The sequence below is a fragment of the Aulonocara stuartgranti genome, assembly GCF_965226115.1.
Source record: "Aulonocara stuartgranti genome assembly, chromosome: 8".
In the NCBI taxonomy this organism is placed as follows: domain Eukaryota; kingdom Metazoa; phylum Chordata; class Actinopteri; order Cichliformes; family Cichlidae; genus Aulonocara; species Aulonocara stuartgranti.
In genome coordinates, this window is record NC_138959.1 from 9,546,026 (window position 1) to 9,571,235 (window position 25,210).

At 41.1% G+C, this 25,210-nt stretch overlaps 1 protein-coding gene across 7 annotated transcripts in view; it reads left to right on the forward strand.

Annotated features, from left to right (window-relative positions):
* The window catches only part of usp54b (ubiquitin specific peptidase 54b), a 59,990-nt gene that overhangs the window by 20,201 nt on the left and 14,579 nt on the right, over positions 1-25,210 (forward strand). For 6 of the 7 annotated variants that reach the window (XR_014278458.1, XM_082544311.1, XM_082544315.1 and 3 more), the window contains 13 exons: positions 3,175-3,267; positions 11,172-11,306; positions 12,558-12,671; positions 12,807-12,889; positions 14,641-14,746; positions 18,145-18,291; positions 20,424-20,573; positions 21,133-21,325; positions 21,551-21,733; positions 22,064-22,283; positions 24,183-24,563; positions 24,646-24,773; positions 24,868-25,026. Coding sequence is in view for 6 of the 7 variants with exons in the window: in XM_082544311.1 (XP_082400437.1) it covers positions 3,175-3,267; positions 11,172-11,306; positions 12,558-12,671; positions 12,807-12,889; positions 14,641-14,746; positions 18,145-18,291; positions 20,424-20,573; positions 21,133-21,325; positions 21,551-21,733; positions 22,064-22,283; positions 24,183-24,563; positions 24,646-24,773; positions 24,868-25,026 (2,092 nt within the window). In the remaining variant the exon portion in view is untranslated. The remainder of the gene's footprint in view (positions 1-3,174; positions 3,268-11,171; positions 11,307-12,557; positions 12,672-12,806; positions 12,890-14,640; positions 14,747-18,144; positions 18,292-20,423; positions 20,574-21,132; positions 21,326-21,550; positions 21,734-22,063; positions 22,284-24,182; positions 24,564-24,645; positions 24,774-24,867; positions 25,027-25,210) is intronic. The other variant, XM_082544314.1, reaches the window with a different exon arrangement.

Below are 25,210 nucleotides of genomic sequence, written 5' to 3' on the forward strand. Positions count from 1 at the left end.
TTACTAAAACTGCACCAGGTCTGAGCAGAAGTGCTGTCTCAGGGAACCATAAATCTCACAAATATGCAGTGAACACATGAGCGTACTTTGTGCAAACTTTTTCCAAGGCATCATAAATCTGGCACTCGTGCATCAGGTATCATCCTGTCACTTATCACACCAAGTAAAGCATTAGCTGATGAGGTCATCGTTTTTGTCATGCATAGAACTGGTGTTTTTTTTCCCCCCCTAAGATGTTCCTGCAGTCTCACCATTGTTTGCGAGAGAAAGACAAAGAAATGAAAAAGGGGGAAAAAACGAAGAGGAAGGAAAAACAAATGATACAAATGATAGCAGGGGCGAGAAAGACAGGGGGAGGAACAAAGCGAGGGATGTGCTTAGAGGAGGAGAAAAATGAGATGGATAGATACATGCTGATGAAGAGAGATGGGCATGGAGAGATTGTGCCCTCCTTGTGGCTGCTGCAGTGCTGTGCAGGGAGCCGATTCATCACGACCAAATAAACTACAGAAAGAGGAGGAGAAACAGTGAGGAGGGGAAGATAGAAGGGATACACTGGCGTCAGCATGCAGTCTGTTATCAGCTGTCTTTTCTTTCTTCCACTTATCACTCTCTTTATAAGACACACATTCCAGTGTAATGCTCAGGTTTCTTTTGCAATCATACTGTAAGTGCGTGCAGTCTTGTGCATTTGTTCTGCAGATCTCTGTAGAGGCCTAAGGGACACTGCTATGTTAATATTATCTTTTAACATCATGCTGAATTAATGCACTCAAAGCTCTTTCTTCCAGTTATGCATTGAAGAGAGGGAGAACGGCAACAGCTGGTTTACCTTCCCTTTCTGCAAGTTTTTTTTGTTTTCTCTTTAGTTTCTTTGAGTTTTTTTGCTGGTAGTTTTCCATCGCCATGTCTGCTGACTGTCTTTTATTGCTGAAAATATACAAAGCAGAAAGCACACTCAGTGGAAGCTGATGGAAAAAAACAATTAGCTGAAAATGGCTGAAAGCCATCACGCGCTGCAGACTTGGGTGTTGATTCTCTGCAATCATTTCACATTACTGAAAGTCATTTGATTCAGTTATTTTCAAAGCTACAGTGTGAGTAACCTCTATAAACAGATTTTGCAAATCTGTACGCAGCACTGTTCGGAAAGGACAAGGGAAGAGGTTTACTACCAGAGGTTTCTTGAGGATGGCAGGCTTTGGTTGGATGCAGGTAAACAGATCAGGTTGATGGCAAAAGAGGAAGTCCACTTGCTGAGTGCAATCTGATGTCTGCTTAGCTTTTCAATATGTCATCAGTCTCATTTTCTCTTAAATCAAAGTTAAAATATCACACTAAGCCATGAATTACTGCACTTAACTATAGTTCACGTGGGGTTGAAGCATCCTTTCTCACATATATAAATGATGTATGTACTGCAGGTTTCCACGTTAATACCTGAAAAACATGTTGAAAGAAGTAAAAGAGGATTCCCTGCTGCATCTTTAACTGTCTGTTTGAGCCCATGCATCAAAAGCATTAGTGAGCAGCCTCATCTCTTCAAACACAGAACAAAGCGCTCGTTTTGCCACACTGCTGGGTGCAGATTAAACTCACGGATCTCATTTGTTTTAGATTTTAGTCAAACTTTTTAACTCCAGAAAAACAGAGCACCTGGCCTGCTCTTTTCTTTTCAGCGGTGCTGTCAGTCGCTATTTTTGGCTGCTGTGTACCTGCAAAACCAACATACCAGAAAACATGCTGTGTTACTATGCCAACCTGCAGCCACGAGCTGTCACGCCACCAAACTTAGCCTTACTGCATATTCAAAAATGGTAATTCCACTGATTATGGCGACTGACGCAATTGCAGTTTCTAAGCAGCGAAACCATCAGAAATAAAGAGAACAAATCTTGTGAAAACAGGTCGCTCCAAATCGAGATTTAATTCATATTAATCACGCAATAATTTGGCTGTCCTGGTTTTTAATTTAGTATTTGTTCAAGTTTGGCCTTGTTTTGGTTTAACTGATATTCTTTCTTGTGTTTTTATAGAGTTCATGTTTTCCCAGTGTGTTCTTTCTTTTCTTGTTCCCACTTCCTGTTTTACTCTGGTAATGACTGTGTGTGTTTTTAGCTGCTTTACTTCCTGTTTGCCCTCCTTTGTGATTGCATACCCCACCCTCATTACTTTCACCTGTGTCAGTTGTTTTCAACTTTCTTTATCTTTAATCGACTGCATGTGTGTATAAACTTGTGTTTTCCTCACTGTCTGTTCATCTTTTTCCTCTTTTGTTCCATTTTTAATCCCCTGTTTTTATTTTCTAGTCTTTTGCACTTCCTGTATCTCCTTTTTTCATAACAGCCATTAAGGGCTTGCTTTTTGTTATTCAACCTGCCTCTGTGTCCTGCGTTTGCGTCCTTTCTCCCAGAAGTCCTGACAGAAGGTTTTAAATCAGTACAGACAAAGTGCGCACACAAGCAGGCATTTTGCTTTTAGGTGCAGGTAGTATATGATGGCACAAAAGAGAAAAAGTCTCTATTGGATCTTTTTCAAGGACATAGATCAAAGTGTTGCTTTTCCAAGCATGCTTTAAGAACTAAATAATGAAAGTTCAGCTTTTAAGAATTTTTCCAACATACTGAAGCTTTTAAATCAGTAACCAAAAGAAGGGTGTATTCAAACTTTTACTTATTGCTCAATTAACATCTGATTTATGGGTTTTACTTGCGTAACATGGATCTTTGGGCTGTGTGGTGATGATTTAATTTTAGATGACATGAATCAAATGCAGTTTCCTGCTATTTCTGATCACTCAATAATCAAAAGTGCATTTTATTTTTTAGTAAATGAAGAGCAAATTAACTAAATGTTTTGCTTTGGCTCTTTGGGAGACTCCAAAATTGCCTTTTTTCAAGAACAACCCTTTGATTAAAAGTCATGTGAAGCACATGAGTTGCAAACAAATAAGAAAACAGATATGTTAAAAATCTAGCTCTCGGTGATGCAGAGCAGGATCAAACCCGCAGAAATAAATAAAAACAAGAAATTTAAACATGCTGAAGCTCAAAGAAGGAACAAGAGGGAACTGAAATCTAAGGAATAAACAATAAAATTAAGACAAAAAGGGACAAAGGACTTGGTTCCAGTTTGAACACTGGATAAATAATAAATTCATTAACTGTCTTTCAGGTTCTTTGGCATCTTGACATCTTCCGCAGAAGCTTTCGACAGCTGACCACTCATAAGTGCATGGAGGACTCGTGCATCTTCTGTGCTTTGAAGGTAAAACATCCCCTCCTTTTGTCCTCTAATGGCTTGTAGTGGTTTTACTGTAAACCTAAAGCAGTGCCCATTACTCTGCTGTATTTCATTGTGGCAGTTTTCCTGGTTGACAGTTTCTGTTGGTCCATTATGGTCCACAATTCACTTATACTTCAGTTTAATGGTTTAACATGCAAACAGTTTATTATTCCATTACATTTATCTGCCAACCAGTGTAGGGCGACAAAACTATGTTATTGTGTTTTCTTTTCATTGGGTCCTTTTGTTATCACGAAAAGACTAATTACAGTAAATGACAGATAAACAGAGGGAGATATGATGCAAATGAAATAAGACAAACTAATAAACAGCAAACAGAAGATTATTAGAAACAATTAGAGCTGCACACACAGGAATGTTTATTTTTACATGTCCTTATATTCATTTATTCATGCTATATAACAACCAAAACCATTTTGGGTTTTTTTAAGCTAATTAAAGACTAAATTCTTTTATGGATTTACGCAGTGGTCGGGGAAACCTATCTCTTTCAACTCAGCAGGGGGGATTCTTGCAACTGGTTATGTAACACTCTAATACTTTGGATTATTTGCTTTAAAAGAGGGAAAAAAAGCACACCAGATGAACAAAAGTTTTAAACACAACCATTTTCAAAGGAGGTTTGGTCTTGGACATTAGCCTCATTGTTACTAAAGGTTGTACCTCAAGGCATGCCATTACAACCAGCATGGTGCTGTCGCCCAGACTTGATGTTCACATTTCTACCAAGAAGCTGAATCCACTGCTGAAGAGAATTCAGCAACGGTTTGCAGATGCAGTTGCAGATTCTTTTAGCCATGATTTTCTTGCCATGAAAATAAGTCCAATTTCTTTGCTACCCTGTTCTCAAAAAGGCTCCAGGACTTGTGCAAAAGAGGTATCTGAAGCAGCAGGAGTAAGAAGCAGCTCAGGTGTTCGTGTATAAAATGAGTATCACAGATTTGTATTTTCATGTCAGATCACTTTAACCCCTTAATGCCTAGTGTATAATATTTGATACATACAGTTTTTGAGACAAAATAAATTGCACAGTACATTTTAAGCAATTTAAAAAAAGGCAGATGTAGGAAATACGATACAAATTAAAAGTCATATATGGAATTATACATATAATTTGTTTTTTAAACAAATTAGTCGGATACTTTAATAAACTGTCCATTATAATAAAACATTTGATTTTTTTGGCAATTTCATGGTTTAATGGTTCACGCTTTAAAGGGTTCAACACTTACTCTAGTCTATCTCAAGCCAAAGACATGCAATGTATAAGCAGTGCTGCTACATTATATATTTTTTTTTCTTGCCTGTATTTGTATGATTTCTTTCCACTTAGTGACCTTTATTCTTTTTTTCTTCTTCAAAAACTATTAAAAACAGCTTGTGAAGATGAGGTTTTAACTTGACAACAAACCTACTAATCTACACAATTTACCTGTTTTGTTATTGGCTGCATTTAAAATAGGCTTTTGCTCATATGCAGTATTTTGTCTTTCTGCACATAGTGTAAAAATACAACATGTGGTTCTGTGAAGAGCAGATTTTATTAAGTGTTTAGAAGCAGCACATTTATAGACTTGTGTACTGGTTAAATTAATTTATCATATTTATATGTATGAATATTTATTATATTTCATCATTTCAGCAGTGGCAAAGTAACCAAACAGAAACAGGAGATCGGTAAAATCGTGAGACCCTCGTAGTAAACGAGTCTTATGCAGCACTGTTTCCGCCATTTGTTGCATCAGTGATGACAAATATGTGTCTGAGTGAAGAGAAGTGCTGTGTGTAATGTGGTGTGGTGTGATTCAGTGTGTGTGTGTGTGTGTAGCGGTGTCGATGTGTGTGTTCCACACGCTGCTCTGTCTCCAGTGCTTCTCTGTAATTAATTGGCTGACTGAAAGCGCTGAGCTAGCAGAGCCCACGCTGGGATACTACACACACACGAAGGTCCTACTTGTATGCCGAACAGGCTATGCTGCTACACACGTACGTCTTAAGATGCTCACAAATCTTTCTAACACACACACCTACACACACACCTACACACACCCTCAAGCTTTTTGGGGTGCGGTGCAACAGCTGTAGAAATCAAAGGTATTGTCACCATGCTAAGCGTTTACATTTTCCTGTCAGTTTCCATTAACCGTCCCACCAAAGAACAGATGTAACATTGTTCTTACACTGTGGCTGTAGTCCCTACAGCAGTGGAGATAAAAGTCTCTGAGCAACTAGCCAAAACACACGCCAGATTAACGTTAATGGTTGCTTAAATTTTCACGCATCACATTTAAAGAGCCAAAGACATAAATGCAGATTGTGGATCCTTTTATTTTGGAGGGGGATCTCTGCAGCAGATGAAGGCGCCTGCCTTCGTAGTAAACATAAGTTCAGAGGCTGCCTGTGGCTATCCCCTTAGAAATCACTGCAACATTTTATCTCTCTCAACAACAACACAAACACATGCGCACACTTGGATGCAGATATACCCGAACGCAACACACACACACACACACAAACACACACACATGCTGCAATGAGCAAGAAGACAGAGGAAGAAAAAAGAAGGTGAAGAGGAGAAAAACGAGCAAAAGGGAAGCAGAAAGATGAATGAATGTGGGAGTTTGCGTCGATTGCTCCTGCCCTCACACTCGGACTGAGTTCACACACACACACAAACATACATACACGCGCACACACCTTCCTTTCTTACTCACTCTGCCTCATCCCTCCCCCTTCTCCTCCCCCTCCCTCCTTCTCTCCTCCCTCCCTCTCTTTGTAGGGTATATTCCCCCTCCATTCTCCTTGGTGCATTGCTGCAGTCAGCACACACACTCACACCCTATTGCTCTCACTTTTCCGTTTTCCTCTTCTCTCTTTCTCTATTTCCCTTTCTTATTCTCGCTCGCTCTCTCCCTCACTGCGTTACCTTTCCCACTGCCAACCCTCGGCTCGCACACACACAGACCGAAGCCTATTGTTGCCTATTATTTTATAACATGCCCGGCCCACCTGATCACAGCCATCTTGCTAGATCGTGCGTCCACAATTTCAAAAATAACACCTGAAATGAAGAAATCATTAACTTAATAGCACCAGACTAAATCACACTTCACAGCTTCATTAAATGCTTATTTGGCTTAATTAGATCCTAATTTAGGCTAAACCTAAGATTAGTGCTGCAATCAGGCTTGAAAATCCAGTTTAAACTCACATTAATTTTGTTGTGAACTTAATGTTTGAAGTCGGTTGCTCCGTGATTAGGCGTAGGAAGATTAGGTTTGGTGGAAGTGAACTCTCAGCTGTCTGTCAAACAGACTTATTTGCTTTGGCAAATACATTTTGAAGGAACCCGGAGGGTTATTGCAGGGTTCAATGAATCTGACTTTTAATTTGATACGACATTAATGATAATAATTGAAAGCCAGTTTGAGAAATCAAGTCTGTATTATTTATATTTATTTCATTTAGGATTTTTACCACTTCCCCACATTTCATAAAAATAACCTCTAAAGATATAATTAATTTAGGTAAATGGCTTGATGCAAATTAATATATTAATTACTAAAAAAAAAAGTTGCCTGATAAGTTAACTTGTGTTTTCAGAAGCAACTTTTCCCTTTTCTACTGTTTGCTGTTCTTGCTGACTGAAGCTTCAGAAAATTATTGAGCAGCCTCCAGCAAACGCAATTTAATCAAATGAGTGTACGTTTTCCGTCACAGTCTGTACTGAAATGCAACATTTTTCTGTCTTCGATAGATTTACACTTGATGGATAAAATTTCCCTCTGTTCTTTCTGCTGAATCGCCCTTTTGTAATTCAGTCAGGACCACTATAGTCAAAAGACAATTTGTGGTTATAGTTTGGTTTTTGTAGAACAGCACTCAGCACAGAATAGAGCAGACATCAAAGGGTGGCATGAAAGGCAGATTTGAGGTGGAGGTGGGTTGCAAAGTAGCTTGAAGAGAGCAGCAACTGTGGGAAGGCTAGTGCAGCTTAAGAATAGCCCTACAGTATTGTGCAAAAGGCTCAAGCCACCCCTAATTTTTTTCTTTATATAGGAAATAGGTCCAACATGTGCAAACATGGCAATACAGCATATAAGGCAAAAACAATTTTTACAGTTCTAATGAGCTTAAAGGTGAATATTGGGTTTGAGTGCCTTTATTCTGCAACTCAGCGTTAGCTCTCTCAGGCAAACTTTCTTTGAGTAGTCTTCAGGAAGTGTTTTCCAGGCTCCTTTGAAGGACATTCAAAGCTCTTCTTTGGACGTTCTTTGGATGTTGGCTGCCTTTTGTTCTGTTCTCTATAACGCTTCCATAATGTTGAGGTCTGTGCTCTGACTGATAGTGTTTCATTGCGTGTTTTTCTACCCAGGTATGCTTTCAAACACATTTTCACTCGGTGTGTTTGAGATGACTGTCATGCTGGAAAATGTTGCCAATCAATCAGAGGCTGGGTCCAAATCTGATGGTATTTTTCTGGATTCCATGCATTTTTACAAGATCCCCAAAACCACTGGTTAAAATGGAGACAGAGTCTCCACAGAAGCATGTAGACACTCACTATTGTACTTCTTTCCTTATCTACTCTGTACATATTGAAGCAAAAATTTCAAAATTGGATTCATCACTCTGTAAGACTTGTTGCCACAGATTTTCAGTCCATTCCTTGAGTAATTTAGCATAACTCGCTCTTTTATACCCGTTTCCCTAGTTGATGAATGGCTTGAGGATCAGCTGAAGGGCATCTCTCCAGGTTTTTCTGGAGTTTTTTCTTAAGGACTGCAGCAGACAGTTTTTTATGTCTGCCACTTCTTTATTTGTCCCCTAATTGTCCAGTTTCCTCAGTTAAAAAAAAAAAAAAGACACAGTCAAGACTTTTGCCCAGTGCTATATGTGATATTTGCCAAGTTGAAGTGCAGAATGGCATTGCAACACAATGTGCAATACTCCATGCAATACAGTGTTACCATATAATTAATATTACCACAAGTACTCTATTGCTTCCGCTCAAGGATCAATCAGAAAATCTTACCACTTTTTAAAATATAGTTTTAATGCCTGTTTTAATATTAAAAAATTATCTTTTATTATGTTTTGCCTGTAAAATGTCAGAAAAGTCACAATTTTATGAAGGTGTCTTTACAAGTTCAACAGAATCTTCATCTACAGTATGAGTATCAAACACTTAAAGAACTGTTAGGCTGAAATGGATGCAAGAGTTTTGAAACACAACAGCTTCTGTTTTCTGTTTTGCATGTAGGTAAAAGTAAAGTTCAATCTGAAACTAACCTGAGGAGGTTCGCTGGCGTCCATGTGGATTTTAAGAAGCTAAGGAATTAACTGATTAACTTTTTTAGCTTGCCTAGCTCTAATCCAGAGCTTCCCAAAGCTCTAATCTATTTAAAGTTATACCCACTCAGAATACTTTAAGTGTCAAATGTGTTTTAGCCCTGCAACAGACTGGCGACCTGTTCAAGCTGGAGCCTGCCTGTCAGCTTGGTTAGGCTCCAGCACACCCTGGACCCTGAACTAGATAAGCATTTGTTGAATGCGAATAAAAAACCTTTACCATAGTGCAATTTATCACATGTAGCAATTCCAGTATTTATCTGCACTGATTCAGTAACATGAGGATAGATGGAAAAACATTCACAAAATAGGAATACTTGCTGGTGTTTAAGATAAATTAACTGTGTTCATGATCTTATATTTCTGTATACCAAACAAAAATGGAACCAACGTGGACATAATCATGACACGTGGATGCTGATGAACTGTGACTATGTTAGAATATTTTTATTTAAATTTTTTGTTTCTAAGTCCTCCAGACACAGAGCACCCGCTGCGTTTCAGCGCAGCCATCTAATCAGTGACTGAAATACCACTGGGACGGAAACCAGCAGAGCACCAACCACTGCTCCGACACGTCAGAGCGACTTATGTTTATTTCTGTTTTGGGCTGTTTTAGCGTTGGTCAAAAATAGTTGCTCGGTTTTGCTTTTTTTTTTTTTCTTTCCCCCTACTGAGAATTTTTACCATCAAAAAATTAGGTCATTTTTATCCGTTGGCAGTCTGGAGGAAGTCCATCCATGCTTTTATCTCTCCCTCTTTGGACACTGCAGCTCTCCTTCGTCCAGCTTCAGTCAAAAGTTGCTCTCGGTGCCTCTGCTTGAACTCAATACTGGGTGAAGTGCTTGTGTTAAGACCTACATCACTACGCTTAAGTTTCAGACTGCGTTTTCTTGTGCCACTACTTTTTCTGCAGCTACTGCCACTATTTACAACTGTCTCAGGCCCCTCCCTGCCTAGTTGTGCTGGAGGTTTCTTCCTGTTAAAAGGGACTTTTTCCTTCCCGCTTTCGCCAAAGTGCTTGCTCACAGAGGGTCATATGACTGTTAGGTTTTTCTCTGTTTTTTTGTGTTAATGTAGGGTCTTTACCTTACAACATAAAGCAACTTGAAGCAGCCGTTGTGATTTGGTGCCATATAAATTAAATTGAATGGAAATTGAATTGACAGTTGTTCATCTAATCCCTTAATTTAATCTAATTCAACCTTGACCCATGACCCAAGTAAGTGCAGCGCTATTATTTCTACACAAATATCTACAAAATTACTCAAATATATATATATTTTCTATCACATATTATATTACCAAATTATTAAAACAAATATTCTGTATGTGGAATTATTTCTGGATATATAGAGCTTTCAATTTTATTGGAGCGAACCTGTCAACCACTAAAATTTGGCTGAAATTTCACAATCCCATGTAGGATTTAAGGTATTTAAGTCAAACAGGCAATTTTACAAAAATGAGCTGACCAAATAAGGTAACAAGGTTTGTGCCATTAATCTAATTTTATTTTCAGATACGAGTTAGGCTTCCGAAAATTCCGAAATAACAAGACGATCAGTGTTACTGCTTTGTGCCGTTATTCTCTCGCCTTACTCTGTGTTATAAACACGGCTAATGACTTCCTAAAAGCCAAAATACAGCCCCCGCCAGGCTCCACATCTTCAGTTGCCGATTCTTTGGTTTTCAGATGAATTTTGTTGAATTTAATGCACAAATTTGATGCCAAAAACATCAATTATTAATTGTATTAAATAATCCTGTTAAAATTAATCTGATCAAAAAATACAGAATTATGATATTGTGGCAGGAATTATTTACCTGGAATATTTATAAAGAAATTAGAAACACTTTATCAGTTTTTCCCAGCAGTTAATTTTCCAAACGTATTTAAAAAGTTAGCTGCACAGTTAGAAGAAGAATAGTATAATGCCTAAATCAGGGGATCAGGACTCCAGTGGCTCACCATCTAAAGTCTGAGACGTTGCGTGATGATAAAGAGAGACACAATTTTAACACTTAACACTTGCTACACCTGCACGAGCATAAACATTGCCGTCTTCTTCCTCTTCAAAATGACAGATCCTCCCTTCCACTCTGATCGCTGCCCTCAAAACACACTTCGGTGACCTAGCTTTTCCTCCGAGCCTCCTGCAACAGTTTGATTTGGTTTTACGGCTCCAAAGCACTCTCAGAGCTGTTTTTGTCAGAGAAAAGTGAACTACAAATGCCATTTATTATTGATACTGTCTGATATCGAGGCCAGCTGTGCCGTTTGTTTTAGTCCACTCGGACTTTGTTGTGCAGCACTTTTGTCCCTGACAAGATCACAACTAGCTTTGTTTGTGTGTTTCTTTGTTTTATGGGTCATTTGACAGAACATGGTTCCTCTTTACAGGGCAGCTGTGTTTAGAGGTTTTTGATCTGCTCTGTAAAAAAGTAAAGTAATGGATCTTTGAGGAAAAGAAAAGAAATTAACAGATTCGTGGATGTCTTTCTGTTTGCAGAGTATCTTTGCTCAGTTCCAGTTCAGCAGTGAGCGCGTCTTGCCTTCAGATGCACTGCGGAGCGCTCTGGCCAAGACTTTCCAGGACGAACAGCGCTTTCAGCTGGGCATCATGGACGATGCTGCTGAGTGCTTTGTGAGTCTGCGACAACATTTATCCGTACACACACACCTGCACACATAAATAAGAGGTGAGGGGATGCCTAAAGGCTGATCTGAGCGAGTGTTTGAGGAACTCCCACATCTTTACTGCAGTCGGAAGCCTTCAGGGGAGAGGAGATATCGAGCACAGCAGCCTCAAAGAAATATGCCTTTTGACAAGCGTGGAGTGTTCACTTTTTGTTTAGACTCTCTGTGTTTGTGACTCCACCGCCGGTGCCTGTTGGGTTGTTACACTGTTATGCTGTGAGGGATTCCTTGTCATCTCATCTGATGTATCTTCAAGCTTACGAAAAACATTGAACTTAATGGGAAAACACACCATCTCCCCTGAGTGCCTTTTCAGGAGCTCTGCAACCAAACTTAAACAGCTATCTTATTCTGTCGGCCAACAATCTGACCAAAAGATAAAATCATTACTCCTTTCTGATAGCTGAAGAAAACATAATCATTTAAAACATCCCCTGGCAGCGTTCAGTCGCTAGGGAAAAACATGCATTACCCACAGTAACTACAGTTGGTCTACTGTGGCAGTGTAACTTGAAGATGTGCAACACCGTCTGGAAACTGAGAATGTTCATCTTCAGTTTGAATGTGCTGCAGCCAACACGATTCAAGAGGCACAAATTTAATTTAATGTTCTCCCTTTCTGTTTTTTTCTGGTTTCACAGTTGGTAAGTAGTTCGCAGGTGTTTGCAGTCTTCAAACTGTGTGCTAGCAAACAAAACAATTACAAGGAGGTCTTGGTTCAGAATAGTACACCTAGGGACGGCCAGCAACCTCCAGCAATCACTCCCGATCGGGTTCATGAAACGGTACAGTACATGATTGATCTTTCCAAAATATTTGAGTTCTACGTGCAGCGGATGCTAAAATATTCTGGTGACACTCCACAGGTTCTGTTACTTCACTTCCTCGGCGCGTTCCTCTTTTCAAACCCTCTTGTTGCGTTCTTTTCGCCACTTTTGTGCCTCTCTCTTTCTTCGTGTGCGTTTTATGTGTGTGCCTGAGAGGCGGTGTCTGATCGATTGGTAGTAAATGTGTTCAGTCAGGGAATCCGTCGGCTTCTTATGAAATATAGATGCAGCTCCCACGGTCAGATTAACAAGAGCACCAACAGAGAGGAGCGATCAAACACGCGCTCGCGCACGCACCCACACTATAACCGACCATATTCCCGTACATACCACACACACATTAACTGATGTCTTTCCCACGTGTTTCTCAGGAGAACCTCCTGATGCGAATCCACTTCCATATCAGCGCAGAGAGTAGAGAGGACATCTGCACAGCAAAACACTGTATTCCACACCAGAAGTTTGCCATGACTCTGTTCGAACAGGTAAGGGGATGTTTGTCCCTTCTGCGCCCTCAAAGAGCTGCTACATCTTTCACTTTTTGAATGCATTAATTAAACCGTCCAAACAACATGAGCGCGACGTCTTGGTATGAACCTCAGAATGCTTTTCGTTTCCAGTGTGTGTGTAACAGCTGTGGAGCCACATCAGACCCCCTGCCCTTCATTCAGATGGTTCATTATATCTCCACTACATCCCTGTGGTAAGACAAGACGCACACCTACACACCTAAACACACACAGACACACCTACACACACTGCAGTAAATCTGGCAGCAAGCTGTGGCGGGGTGGCAGTAAAGGAAGGTACAGCGTGTTCCCTACTTCCCTGAACGGGTCCCTTACTGAACCGTGAGTGGCAATCACACATTACGTCCACACACGTGTATCTTCGTGCAAGGGCAGGTGAGGATGTGCAAAACGATTCCCCCATGTACAGGTAGATGATGTTGTGTTGACAAATACACATGCAGGATGTGTGCGTACTCAAAAAAACCCAGCACATGTGCCGAGTCAATGAAATAAGGTGCAGGGAAAGTAATCAATCAGGTGTTTGATTTAGCGGACCCAGGGGCCGACATAAATCTATAAGTGGAAGTGAGGGCCCCGGAAAGGCCAAACAAGACAGAAATAAGAGGACAGATCCTCCTATATCCCGTTTGGAAATGAAACACAGCCGAGGAAATAGAGGAATGAATGGCGGGGAGGGGGCAAAAGTACAAATAAACATGTCAAAGTAGTTGTGGGGCACAGAGGTACCACAGGTCTCTGTTTGTGCCTGTGAGCGCTGCCAAGCTATTTTTACCCTTAATGAAGCCTGTTGTTTACAGTCTAGATAACCAAATATGCAAAAGTCAGCATGAGTAAGATAGTCAGAGGGCACCAAAAAGAGAAAACAAATGTGTGGTTCAAGCACACGGTGCAAGAGTGTACCCAGCCGGTGTGTTGTTGTCGTTGTATTTTCTGCTTTCTTAGACTCCTCATCTGACTGTGTATCTGAAGAGGAGAGGTTGAGCAAGGGGTTGAAATCGAGTGAGAGAGTGTACAGAGAAGAGGTTGAGTTCATTTCAGGCTAATGGAAGAGGTGAGAGGAGGCGAGGAGAACGGCTAGGAGGAGGACAGGTTTTTAAAATTGTTATTCTTAAAGGAAAGAAATATGTCGCTAGAAAAAGCAAAAAGCAAACAAATAAAAACAAAAGCACAATGCCGAATAAATGCACGCATTATCCCATACTGGGTACCAAGCCTGAGACAGATTTGTAAAGTTTGTTTTGTATTCACAGAGAATTATAACATATATTTGAGCTTGTCCTTCAGAGGACAATTGTACTTAAAAGGGATAAACAGAGCTTAGTATTAGTAAGTGTCATTGTTTTATGCTTTAGTGAAGGAGATTGTCAGAGAAAAATGCATTTATGGTGGACAAGTAAAGCTTTCTGAGTGGATAATTGTAGAAGAACTTCTTCAACAGTAATGCTGATATATGGTTAATGCTCAATTACTACAGTGGGGTCAAAGATCAGCATCAGTCAGACAGGGTTTAGAAATGTTCTCAGACTTAAAAGGTTTTTTCACAGCTGACATGCATGTCTATATAATCTACATCTTTTTCTTATTTATTATTTTTTCTTTTAAAGAATATAACGTTTGTGAAGTGAGAGAAATACTGGAGTAAATTTCATTTGGCTTCGTAGTATAGTGTGTTGCACATTTGCCTAATGAGTGCTTGTCTTGCTAAGTTACCCACTGTAGAGGGATTTTTCATTACCAGCATCAATATCTAAATGCAGAGGAACAAACAAACAAACTTATCAAGTTTTCCTTCTTTTGGGTCTAACTCTGGGATGCATTCACTCACCGGGTGTCTGATTTTATTTTGTGTGTGTGTGTGTGTGTGTGTGTGTGTGTGTGTGTGTGTGTGTGTGTGTGTGTGTGTGTGTATCCAATGCTGCAGTAACCAGGCAGTGAGGATGCTGGAGTGCAGAGAGAAACCCACGCCGGACATGTTTGGAGAACTGCTCCGCAACGCCAGCAACATGGGAGACCTACGCAACTGCCCCGTGAGAGCGTGCACACACAGGACACTTTTGCATGACGCACGTGCACTCCTTTCAACGTGCACAGAAAACGTGCATTTCATTTTGTGCCCTTCCACGCTCAACTTCTTCCCTTTTATCAAGAGAAGAATGTAATCAGGAAACTAAAGCAGGGTGAAAATCACATTCTGAAAATATAATTTGCACTTGTTTCATCATTTCTTTGTTATTTTTCCTCCTTCTCGCTACGGCGGGTCTCTGTTACATAATCAGCGGCTCATTTGCATTTTCTTCCCGTTTTTCATCTCTCTTTCTATTACGGGAAGCATTTTCCAAGTTGTCCTCGTCGACCTCCCATACAGTAAATGATGGCAATCATCAGTTTCTTCTTGTGGGAGAAAACTGTGTTTGGTTGTTCAGAGGAAGATCGGTTTGAAATTATACATGAAGACGGAGTGTTTTTGGAGTAAGAGCCGTGCACGAAATGCGAACTGTAAAAGCAATAACGGGAAGAGAAAAAATGGCGTACGTGAACAGAGGAATTTTCAATGATTCCTTTGTTCTGCAGGCTTGTGTGTTGCGATGCCACATGGGGAAGTGCTGCTGCTGAATAGATCCAGTTTGACCACACACACCCACCTCTGTCTGCCAAAGTATCTGTACAAAGAGCCTCCTCTCTGGGCACGGGCGAGCAGCTGCCCCTCTCGTCACACAGCACAATCACCACTTCCACTGCTGCAGCCACACTAACACACACCCAGTGTTTCTTTAACCACGGTAAACGTTGGCATTGTGTGCGCAGTCCCACGGGAGACACACAACCTGTCTGTGTTTATCTTTCATCACTTGCAGCGCTGATCTTTTGTTAATACCACCTTGGGCGTTGCTCAAACAAAGTGATGGTATTTGGATGGAAGCGAGGCTGCTGGATGATACTGTAAGTGTGAGATTGAAGATAGGACAGTGCAGGGACTGGATAATGTGATTGATGGCGAAGTTTTGCACAGGCGATTTGAAATTTGGCGAGTTGTGAACTAATATCAGTGCAATAAAGTGAATATGTAGATGAGATGATCAGTGTTTTAGCTCTTCAGATGTTCATCAAAATGTAAACATTATACTGGATCACTGTGACATGTGACAACAAAATAAAAATGTTCATGTTTTCTATGTAGTCTTTTAATGTGACACGTTATTTACTCATAGGATTTACTCAGTGCTCCCGTTCATGTTTTTTGAGTAGGGAATGGTGTGTATATATCTATATGAAACATTTAGATCTTATAAGACTTACAGAGTGTATACTGTGATTTATTTCAGAGCACATATAACATAAATGCACTATTTAAGCTGCAGAAATTCTTATCTTCCCCTCCGATGTACTAGTGCTGTTGCTTGGCATCCCTGCCTGCTATTTTCAACCCTTCCACCACCTCAGCATCCACCCACGGGAGGGCTGTTTACTTATTATGCCCCAATTTTATCCATCCATTTTCTTCCACTTATCCAGTTCAGGGTCACAGGGGGGCTGGAGCCTATCCCAGTTGTTACAGGGCGTGAGACACGGTCCATCCAGGACAGGTCGCCAATTTGTCACATTCACACCGGCAGCCAAATTGCAGTCACCACTTAGCGTAATCCCGTGCATGTCTTTGAACTGTGGGAGAATGCTGGAGTATCTATGTGGTGTGGTGTTGCGCGCTAAACACCCCACCTCCATGCCACCCGCTCCCCAATTTTTATGTAACATATTTACATGACACCCATCCTGGATGCCAGCCTGGACGCCAAATTCAAACTATATTTTTGTGCTGTAATAAATCTGTGATGCTTCACTAAAAGATATTACATTTAAACTTTTACTAGTAACCAAGTTTCTTCAGAACCAGCCAGAATTAGACTGCAGTTTTTTTTATATTGCAGCTGATTTAAACAACTCTACACACCGTGGGCAGTGCATTGCTATGTTACCCCATCAAAGTAATCCATTACTATAGTTACTGTGATTGTTCATTTGGTAGAAAAAATAAGACATGTCACTATCCAATGTAATGAAAGAAAAAAATTAGAATTATTATTTAACATACTTGGCTGCTGCTGGCTGTGCAGGATTCAAATGTATGTATATAAGTGATCATAGATTTATGGCTTCAGATATCCATTATCTATAATGATACATTTATCAAATGACTTGTGAAATGGGCCTGTGTGTTGGATTTTTGTAGTTTTGGCTGTGATCCGTATTGATATAATAAAGCGGTTTACATAATCTAGCTAAACTGTTGGCTTGTTTACAGCCTCTCTCATCAGCTGTGGTGGTTTAGGCGTTTATCAATCCTCCATGAACGATCTCTTCAGTGACTCCATTATTAAAGATGAGAAAGCATTTTCATTCCGCTGCTCTTTGATTTGTCAGGAAGCAACAACAACAAGCTTTGTGTCATTTTAATCTGAAGAATGCCACAATCAGCATACTGCGATCCTACAGTATCATTTGACCAGCAGCCCTGTTATATAACTCTCCGTGTCTTGGAAAGGTCTGCATGGCCACAGTGATTTAAAAAAAGAAAAAGAATGGTGGGGGAAAAAAATCTTTGCATATAAAATTCAACGATGAGGCTGCACCGATCAATGCTGTATTATGAAGCAGAGCGAATCTGTTTGCACAACCGTTTGATGAATGATGTTGTCAGCGGCTGTTCCCCTCAGCGCTGAGAGCTAACTGAAGCTGTGTGTCCCGTCCATGTGTCCTAAGCATACAGATAGCCTCGTGTCTCAGTGCTGTGCTGGTTGGCTGCTGCTCCCTGGCTTGTGTTTGTGTCCCTTTCTGAGAATTGAGAAGCAGACCCTGGCAAAATACCTTCCTGCCATTTCTGGTGCCAGTGCAAGACAGCCCGCCGCCCACAAAGGGAGAGTTCTGTGTGCGATTGTGCTTATGTGTGCGAGTGCTGTGTTTGGCAAAGTGTCTGGTTGCCAGGGTGTTCTCAGGCTGTTTCCGAGCCTGCTCTGCCAGCACTGCGTGCATGCTTGCGTGTGTACATGTGTGTACGTTTGTGTGTGTGTCTGTGTGCACCAGCTCTGTGGTGGGTCATGACTCAAAGGAAGGATTCAGAACACACGGTTCTGAACTCAACAGAAGGCCCAAGGGACAAATACAACTCAGCACAGCACTTCTTCCTCTGTCGTTCTCTCTTACAGTCCTTTCATGATCTCTCTGTTTTTTTTAGCCTTTTGTCTCTGTCCCTCACGCTCCTACTGTTCAGGTTTTCCGTGTGTGTGCGTCTTCATTACTGCCAAATAGGGATGGCTTTAGTGATGTGCACACTCTGTAGCCTCATCACACATGATGAATAAAGCTGTTTAATCACGCACTCTTTTTTTGTTTTGTTTGTTAACCTCCTCTCGTCCTTTCGCTCTCACAGAGTAACTGTGGGGAGGTATTGCGTATCCGCCGGGTGCTGATGAACTCACCGGAGATTGTGTCCATCGGGCTGGTGTGGGATTCAGACCACTCTGACCTAGCAGAGGATGTCATACACAGCCTGGGAACCTGCTTGCGTCTGGGAGATGTAAGCGACCGCACATTATACACTCCTTTGAACAAAATTAGCGTATATCGTGTGTTTCTATCCAAGCAGCTGAGCCCAAACTGACATAAATACACAGATGTAATTTCCCTAATATTCTGTGGCGAAAATAGCTTTGTGTGCAGTGTGTATATGTGAATCAGAAGGGCTGTTAACTCCCAGCAAGCACCAGACGCCCCTGGGCCTTTTCAAGTCTAATTTCAAAACCAGTCAGGGTCGGTAAAAATACTCATAAATACTTGAATTTTATTGAAGTGAAGGTGAAAATTTGTTGTTTTTTTTGCAGAACAATGGAAACGTCTAAGATTAAATTTGTTGCAATTTAAAAAGTTTAGTTGACATCTGCATGACACTTGTTTTTAAAAGCTTAGAGCCAAATAATTGTAATCTCTTGCTAACAGTGCATGCATACTGGCATACCGAGTGTTTTTGCATGCTAATGTTTTGCAGGAGTGCTGGAGTTTTTTGGTTTTCTGTCCTTTCAAGTAAGGGTTCATGGTAGATTAGTGGCAATGCTCCAGAGCGCAAGCCTGACAATCATACACTGAAATTGGTTTCTCTCTTTTGTTTAAGAGAAAATGCATCACAGTCTACTAGTCCTAGTTTTTACAATAAAACAAAATATTTATGCATATCTCATACCTTTTGGAGAGTTGTTATAAAAGTGAATAAGGTCCAGGGTGTGAAAAATCAGAATACAGTAGAGTCCTAGATTTCCGGACCAAGAGTAGTAATTTGTAATTTGATCTACAGCAAACTGCTTTCTGCTAGATGTAAGCACATGCATAAATTATTTTTCAGCACATTATCACATGCAAACTGTCCGACACAAGCGCATGCATGGATGTATATGTATTTTCAGTGTGTGTGTGTAAACAAATACACAATAACTTGCAATAATGTGCAAGTTCAGCATGTTAAAAAAACAAATTCTGTGCAGATACGACGTAATCTTCCAGACTTTCAATTTTCTTATAAAGAGCTCAGAACGCTACTTCTCCATTTACAGCTACAGCTTTTACACCTCTCTCACACACACGCGCACACACACACACACGTGTTCGACCTCTGATAGTCGGCGTCATGACTGAGTAATGTTGATGCATTTTAATGCCCCTGTTACATCTCCAGCCGCATTCCGAAGTGATATCCATGAATAATGGATTAGTGAATATGAATATGTGTTACAGTGACTCAAGTTTTTCCCTCTATCTTCTGTCTCCGCCTGCTGCTCTGTCTCTTGTTTTCATCCTGCAGCTGTGAGGGGAAAAAAAACAAGCTGTTGAATAAGAAAATCTGAGGTGTTATCTATTGAATTTTCCAAATTGTGTTTAGCTATTAAAAGTGTGTGCATTTCCCTCCACAGTTACTTTCACTTGCTGTTTTTCTGTATCTTACCCATCCCCCTTTTTTACACTTTTATGTCCCGTTTCTCCTCAGATTAGATAACTGTAGTGCTGCTGCTGCAGTAAACCAAACTTTATATTCAGTTAACTGTAAATCAGCTGTTAAATTTAAAAGGAATTAATACAGATCTTCGTTGTTTATCTGCAGATTTATGGGCTGCTGGCTGGACAAAAGAGTTGTGGTTGTGCAAACTTGTTAAGATGTATTTTCTGATTCTTTAAAGATTTCAAAATAATAAATAATGAAAGCATTTGCTGGTTGCAGGACTAGATTTATTCTAGCTTATTATGTTGAATCATGGAGATATATGGTTCATCAAAGCACAGTGGCTAGAATTATACATATGGCTATCAATACACTGCCTTTGTCTGTGCATGTTACTAGCAGTATCATCTGGAGCAAGTGACCTTACTAAGAGATGAGTGTGAGAGCCGTGCATCATTTCCGCTTGAAAAACTGCAGCGTGTATGCAGCACTGTAGGTTTGTGTGCGCTTCGCAAGCAGAGGAAAGTGAGGAGAGTGAAGAATTACTGCATACAGCATATACTAGGTGAGCAAAAATGTGCTTGTATTCACATTAACTAACTCTTCTGTCTCTCTCTCTCCCCCTCTCTCTCTCTCTCCTATACCGCACACCTCTCCCCTGCATGCCCCCCTCCCTTCTTGTCTCCTCCCCCTCCCTCTTATCTCTCTCTCTCTCTCGGTAGTTGTTCTACCGTGTGACAGAGGAGAGGGCTCGCCAGGCGGAGCTCTACTTGGTGGGCATGGTGTGCTACTATGGCAAGCACTACTCCACCTTCTTCTTCCAGACCAAGATACGCAAGTGGATGTACTTCGACGACGCCCACGTCAAAGAGGTGAGACGTAGTTTGAGTCCCGAGTCTGCACGCTGCAACACAAGGAGCATCTGCTGCATCTTCACTTGTGCCTGTGAGAGCAGAAATGACAGGAGCTGTGCTGTATGTTAGTTTAAGTGCTGCACAGTCAGGTCTTTTGCAGTAGAGGCAGCTTTAGATTGATTATGTGTTTAAGGTTTAATCCCTGTCTTTGTTTAGATCTATGCGCTTAAATCTCAGTGCAAGAACTGTGTTCATATTATGCATGTAATTTAAGTGTGAGTCCTTTTCTTAAAGGCTAAAACAATCCTCATGAATACTCAGCAGAAATAAGAGAACGAACTTGTGTGCATGTACCTGTCCTAGGCTATCAATCATAGTTCACAATGAGGGTCATATTAGATTATTGACTGAGATAATATGATATCAATGAAGACACAGCAGCACCAAGTGTATTTGACCTTCTACTTTTAGAGGAATATGAGTAGCGTTATATCCTAAAACAGATAGTTATACTTCCTTTTTATGTGTGTGTGCTTATATAAATATATATTTTTGTGTGTGTGCTCTGCATCTCTAGATCGGCCCTAAGTGGAAGGACGTAGTGTCTCGCTGTATCAAAGGCCACTATCAGCCCCTGCTGCTGCTCTACGCTGACCCCCGTGGGACGCCGGTGATACTGCAGGAGAGCCCAAACCCCTGTACCAGCTCCAACCCGCAGCTGGAGCTCCAGCACTGCAGCAGCAAGGCTGGTTACGACAGTGAAGACTCTGGTACAGCAAAGATGATACACTCTGCTAAATATCAGATCGGGTTGATCTGTCTTTATTATTTGAGAACATGCGGGGTTATAGCTTTAAAGCTCTGACCTTCAACCCTATAATCTGCCTCTGCATACTGCAGAGCCTGTGCTATAGTATTATCATGCCTTTAAGTGGAAACATATGCGCATACAGGATTACCTAAAAGGTCACCTCTCTTTCTCTTTTCTCCCACAGGTCGGGAGCCATCCATATCCAGCGATACTCGCACGGACTCTTCGACAGACAGCTCGAGTCACCGAGGTTCTCGCAGCCGATCCCTCCACCAGTCTACAGGCAGCCACCTCTCCAGTGAATCCCAGACCACAGTGGTCTGTAATTACGACACTGGCACACCGCCGCTTGGTGCTGACGCTGGAGGTAATGCTGCTGGTCCAAATGTTCTTCCCCTTAAAAAAAATGTAGTTGCACCTTCAGTCAAGAAACCCTAATGGTTTAAAAAATAACAGCAAATACTCAAGTGTTTTCAGGGAGATGCAGAAAGTATCATTGTTGATATAGTTAAGAGCAAACAGTTATGCGTTTTCAAGTTTCGGTGAAGGGAAATGGGTTCTGCAGAGTCTTCAGGTTATGCGCCTCGTTAGTGGTTACTCTCACATTTATTTGCACTGCTGCCTGCATAATTGCCCCCTGTGGGATAAATAAAAATGTTATTGGATTTATTTTCTCTTCCTTTTCTCCCGTGTTCAGAGTCAGCAGTGGAGGGTCCTCCGCGCCCTCCCTCTCCTCCGCTGCAGGAGTACAAGGAGACGGCTGTCTTCCTCCTCTCCTCCCGCAGGCCTCTGACCTCCTCTTCCTCTTCCTCCCGTCCTCTGTCCTCCTCCTCTTCTTCCGGAGTTGGGGGCTGCGAGGGGGGGATTGGGGGTCCCCACTGGGAGGATGAGAGCACTAGCAGTGAGAGCAAGTCCAGGTACTGCAGCACTCGTACACATCGGCTGTAGAATTAGGTGAAAGCAAGATGAAAATATTTCACGGTAATGCCTTCTTCAAATCACACGTAAATACTCACATCTCTTCAGGGGAAAAAGTAGAAGTGCTTATTAGATATGGAGCTTATTTTCATGTTGTTAGGCTACTCATTCAATATAACTATAATGTGTGTATATATATATATATATATATATATATATATATATATATATATATATATATATTTCAACACTGTACCCCAGATTGAATTGAAAAGTTAACACGCTGCCCTTCTGCCTGTTAGAAAAAAATCCAGATGAGGAAAAATCTCAGATTCCTCGCTTTGAGTTCATAGTTAAACAGCTCTGCACACTGTGAGACACACAGCAGTCTGTTCCTTCTGATCTTTAAGTGAAAGTTTGAGATAATAACACAACACAGCTTAAAGAAAATAAAATGCACAATATCACAAGAATCGTGGCTGTTAAGTGAACTGTAGCTAGCATCCTATTGTGGGGCACATGCTCAAAGGCTGTGAATGCCCACTTTTTTAAGAGTTTTGGAAGTGAATTTTCAATTTATTTCTGAAATGGCATTTGTGAAATGTCAGTGGAGATTTCCTTATATAACGAGTTTTCAGTTCTGAAACAAGCCAAACAGTTGTGAGGTGAGTCGTGACCATAAAAAGATTTGATTTGGATAAAACGACAAAAAAAAGGCTAAAAGTGCAAGACTATTTACATAATTACGTTTAAAGGTAAAGGAACTTCTCATCCAGCAACCCTTTGTAAATCTAGTTTCCACAACAAAGGACTTTCAACCTTCTTGAATTTAATAGGTTTCATTATCATACTGGTGTATAACAAAAGGTTGGAATATATTTTGTATTTTGTGATGTGTATGTAACAAAGTATAGCCTCATTAGCAACATGTTACAGTCCTTCACTCTTGACTGAAATCAGATTTTCTTGGTAACAGCGACCTCCACCAATCAGAAATGTTGCTGTTTCTATTCAATTTTTCCAGTAGTGACAATATGAATAAAATGTGCGTTTGTTAAGATAAGGTTGATATCATACAGACTTGTGCTTGGTTAGATTGCTTTGGCTTCTCAATCAAAGTCTGTAACCTCACTCTTGAGATCGATCACCAGACTGTTTAGCTGAGTTACGGCTAGCTGACTAACTGGCCCTGCCTTGCATCACTCTGGGCTAGTTCTTTGAAGAAACATTTTCAGTTATACACCTTTGCAAGATTTATTGTTGCATGAAAACAAAACATTATAGACAAGTTAGTATCACGGATCACATTAGCAGGTAATTTGTCAAGCTAGCCAAGTCGCATTTTCACTGAGATTTGAATTTGCCTGCAGTAATGTAAGCTAGCAAGAAAGCTACAGTAAGTAAGTTAGTTGTAGCTTAGCTAGACCGCTTGAATCTGGCAGTGCTTATTTTGTAAAATTTGCTGATAAAGTAATGCAAGGTGGTCATTTTGTTATGTTAGTGATTAGTGTACTCCATATTATGAAAAGATGTCACTTTGGATCTTCTCTAAAACATGTCCTAAATTATGGGCACATAAATAAAGGTATTACTGTTCTGCAGACACACGGCAACTAACGTCATGAGAAACTGTGACAATCATAGAGGCCTAAAGACCAATCAGTGGCCTGACAACCACTGTTCGCTCTCATCTCTTGTGCAATGTGAAATTGGGATTTAACACAAGAAAAATTATACGTGTTGTACTTTTAAGTAAAAGAATGAATCATAAACAAAAGTAGACATTCTGCAGAAAATTTTACTTTCTTTTGCAGTTTTTAAATAATTTTTACCAGAAGACTAATTTTTTTCAGTCAGTAGACATGTTCAGCATTGAATCCTTGTTCTTTGCTCTCTAGTTCTTCTGGAGGCCGCTACAGGCCAACTTGGAGGCCCAGGAGAGAAGCGCTGAACATCGACAGCATCTTCACCCGACAGAGAGGCTCCTCTGTGGGCTATAACACTGTGCCTGGCCCGCCTCTCCCTCCAGGGCCTCAGGACTCACTCCCTTTAGAGGGACCTGCTCCACTGCTCGGATTGCAAGAAGTAGAAGCCAGAGAAGTTGGGGAGTTGGAGGCGGGGTTTGGGCTGGTTGGGCAGCCCAGGTCTCTGGGCAGTGGGCGGACGATGGGTCCCCCTGCCCCTCCACCTCTGAGAGGGGTGGAGCACCAGCCACGTCTGATTCAGAGGATGGAGAGTGGCTACGAGAGCAGCGAGAGGAACAGCAGCAGCCCCGACAGGTAGGAAACTTACAGATACAGATTAGTTTGTTTGCATTATCAACATTTATGCCTTTCGTTTACCCTTTTCCTTTGTTTACAGGGAGGTGGGGCAACAAAAACGGGTGCTGATGTCAGGTCCTTCATGGCGTTCAGTGCCTAAGTCCAAGAGCAGCAGTGCCATCCTGCAGGAGCTGCCCCCACCTACTTGGAGTGGTGGCACTAATGCAGGTGTGTGTTTTTGCTTAATTTCTTCAACATGCATTTAAATTGATGAATATTTTCATTCCCCATATTTCTCGTGTGTGTGTGTGTGTGTTTTCAGGCCCAGGGCGTAGTGAGCTAGACGAGCTTCAGGAGGAGGTAGTGAGGAGAGCCCGCCTGCAGGAGCAGCAGAAGCGAAGGGAGGCGGAGCGGGAGGCAGCCATGGGATTTAATCCCAAACCCAGCAAGTTCATGGACCTGGACCAGCTCCAACACCAGGGTATGGATGAAATATGGAAACATAGAAAATCAGCAGCTGGAAGTTGGTAGTGAATATGTATGGGAGTTATATGCTTATGAAATACTTCCAGCGGAATGCAATTTGGGCTTCATTTGCCTATGTTTAATTGATCTTTCCTGATATTTCACTGCCCGCATCAACACTGATTTACTTATACAACAGC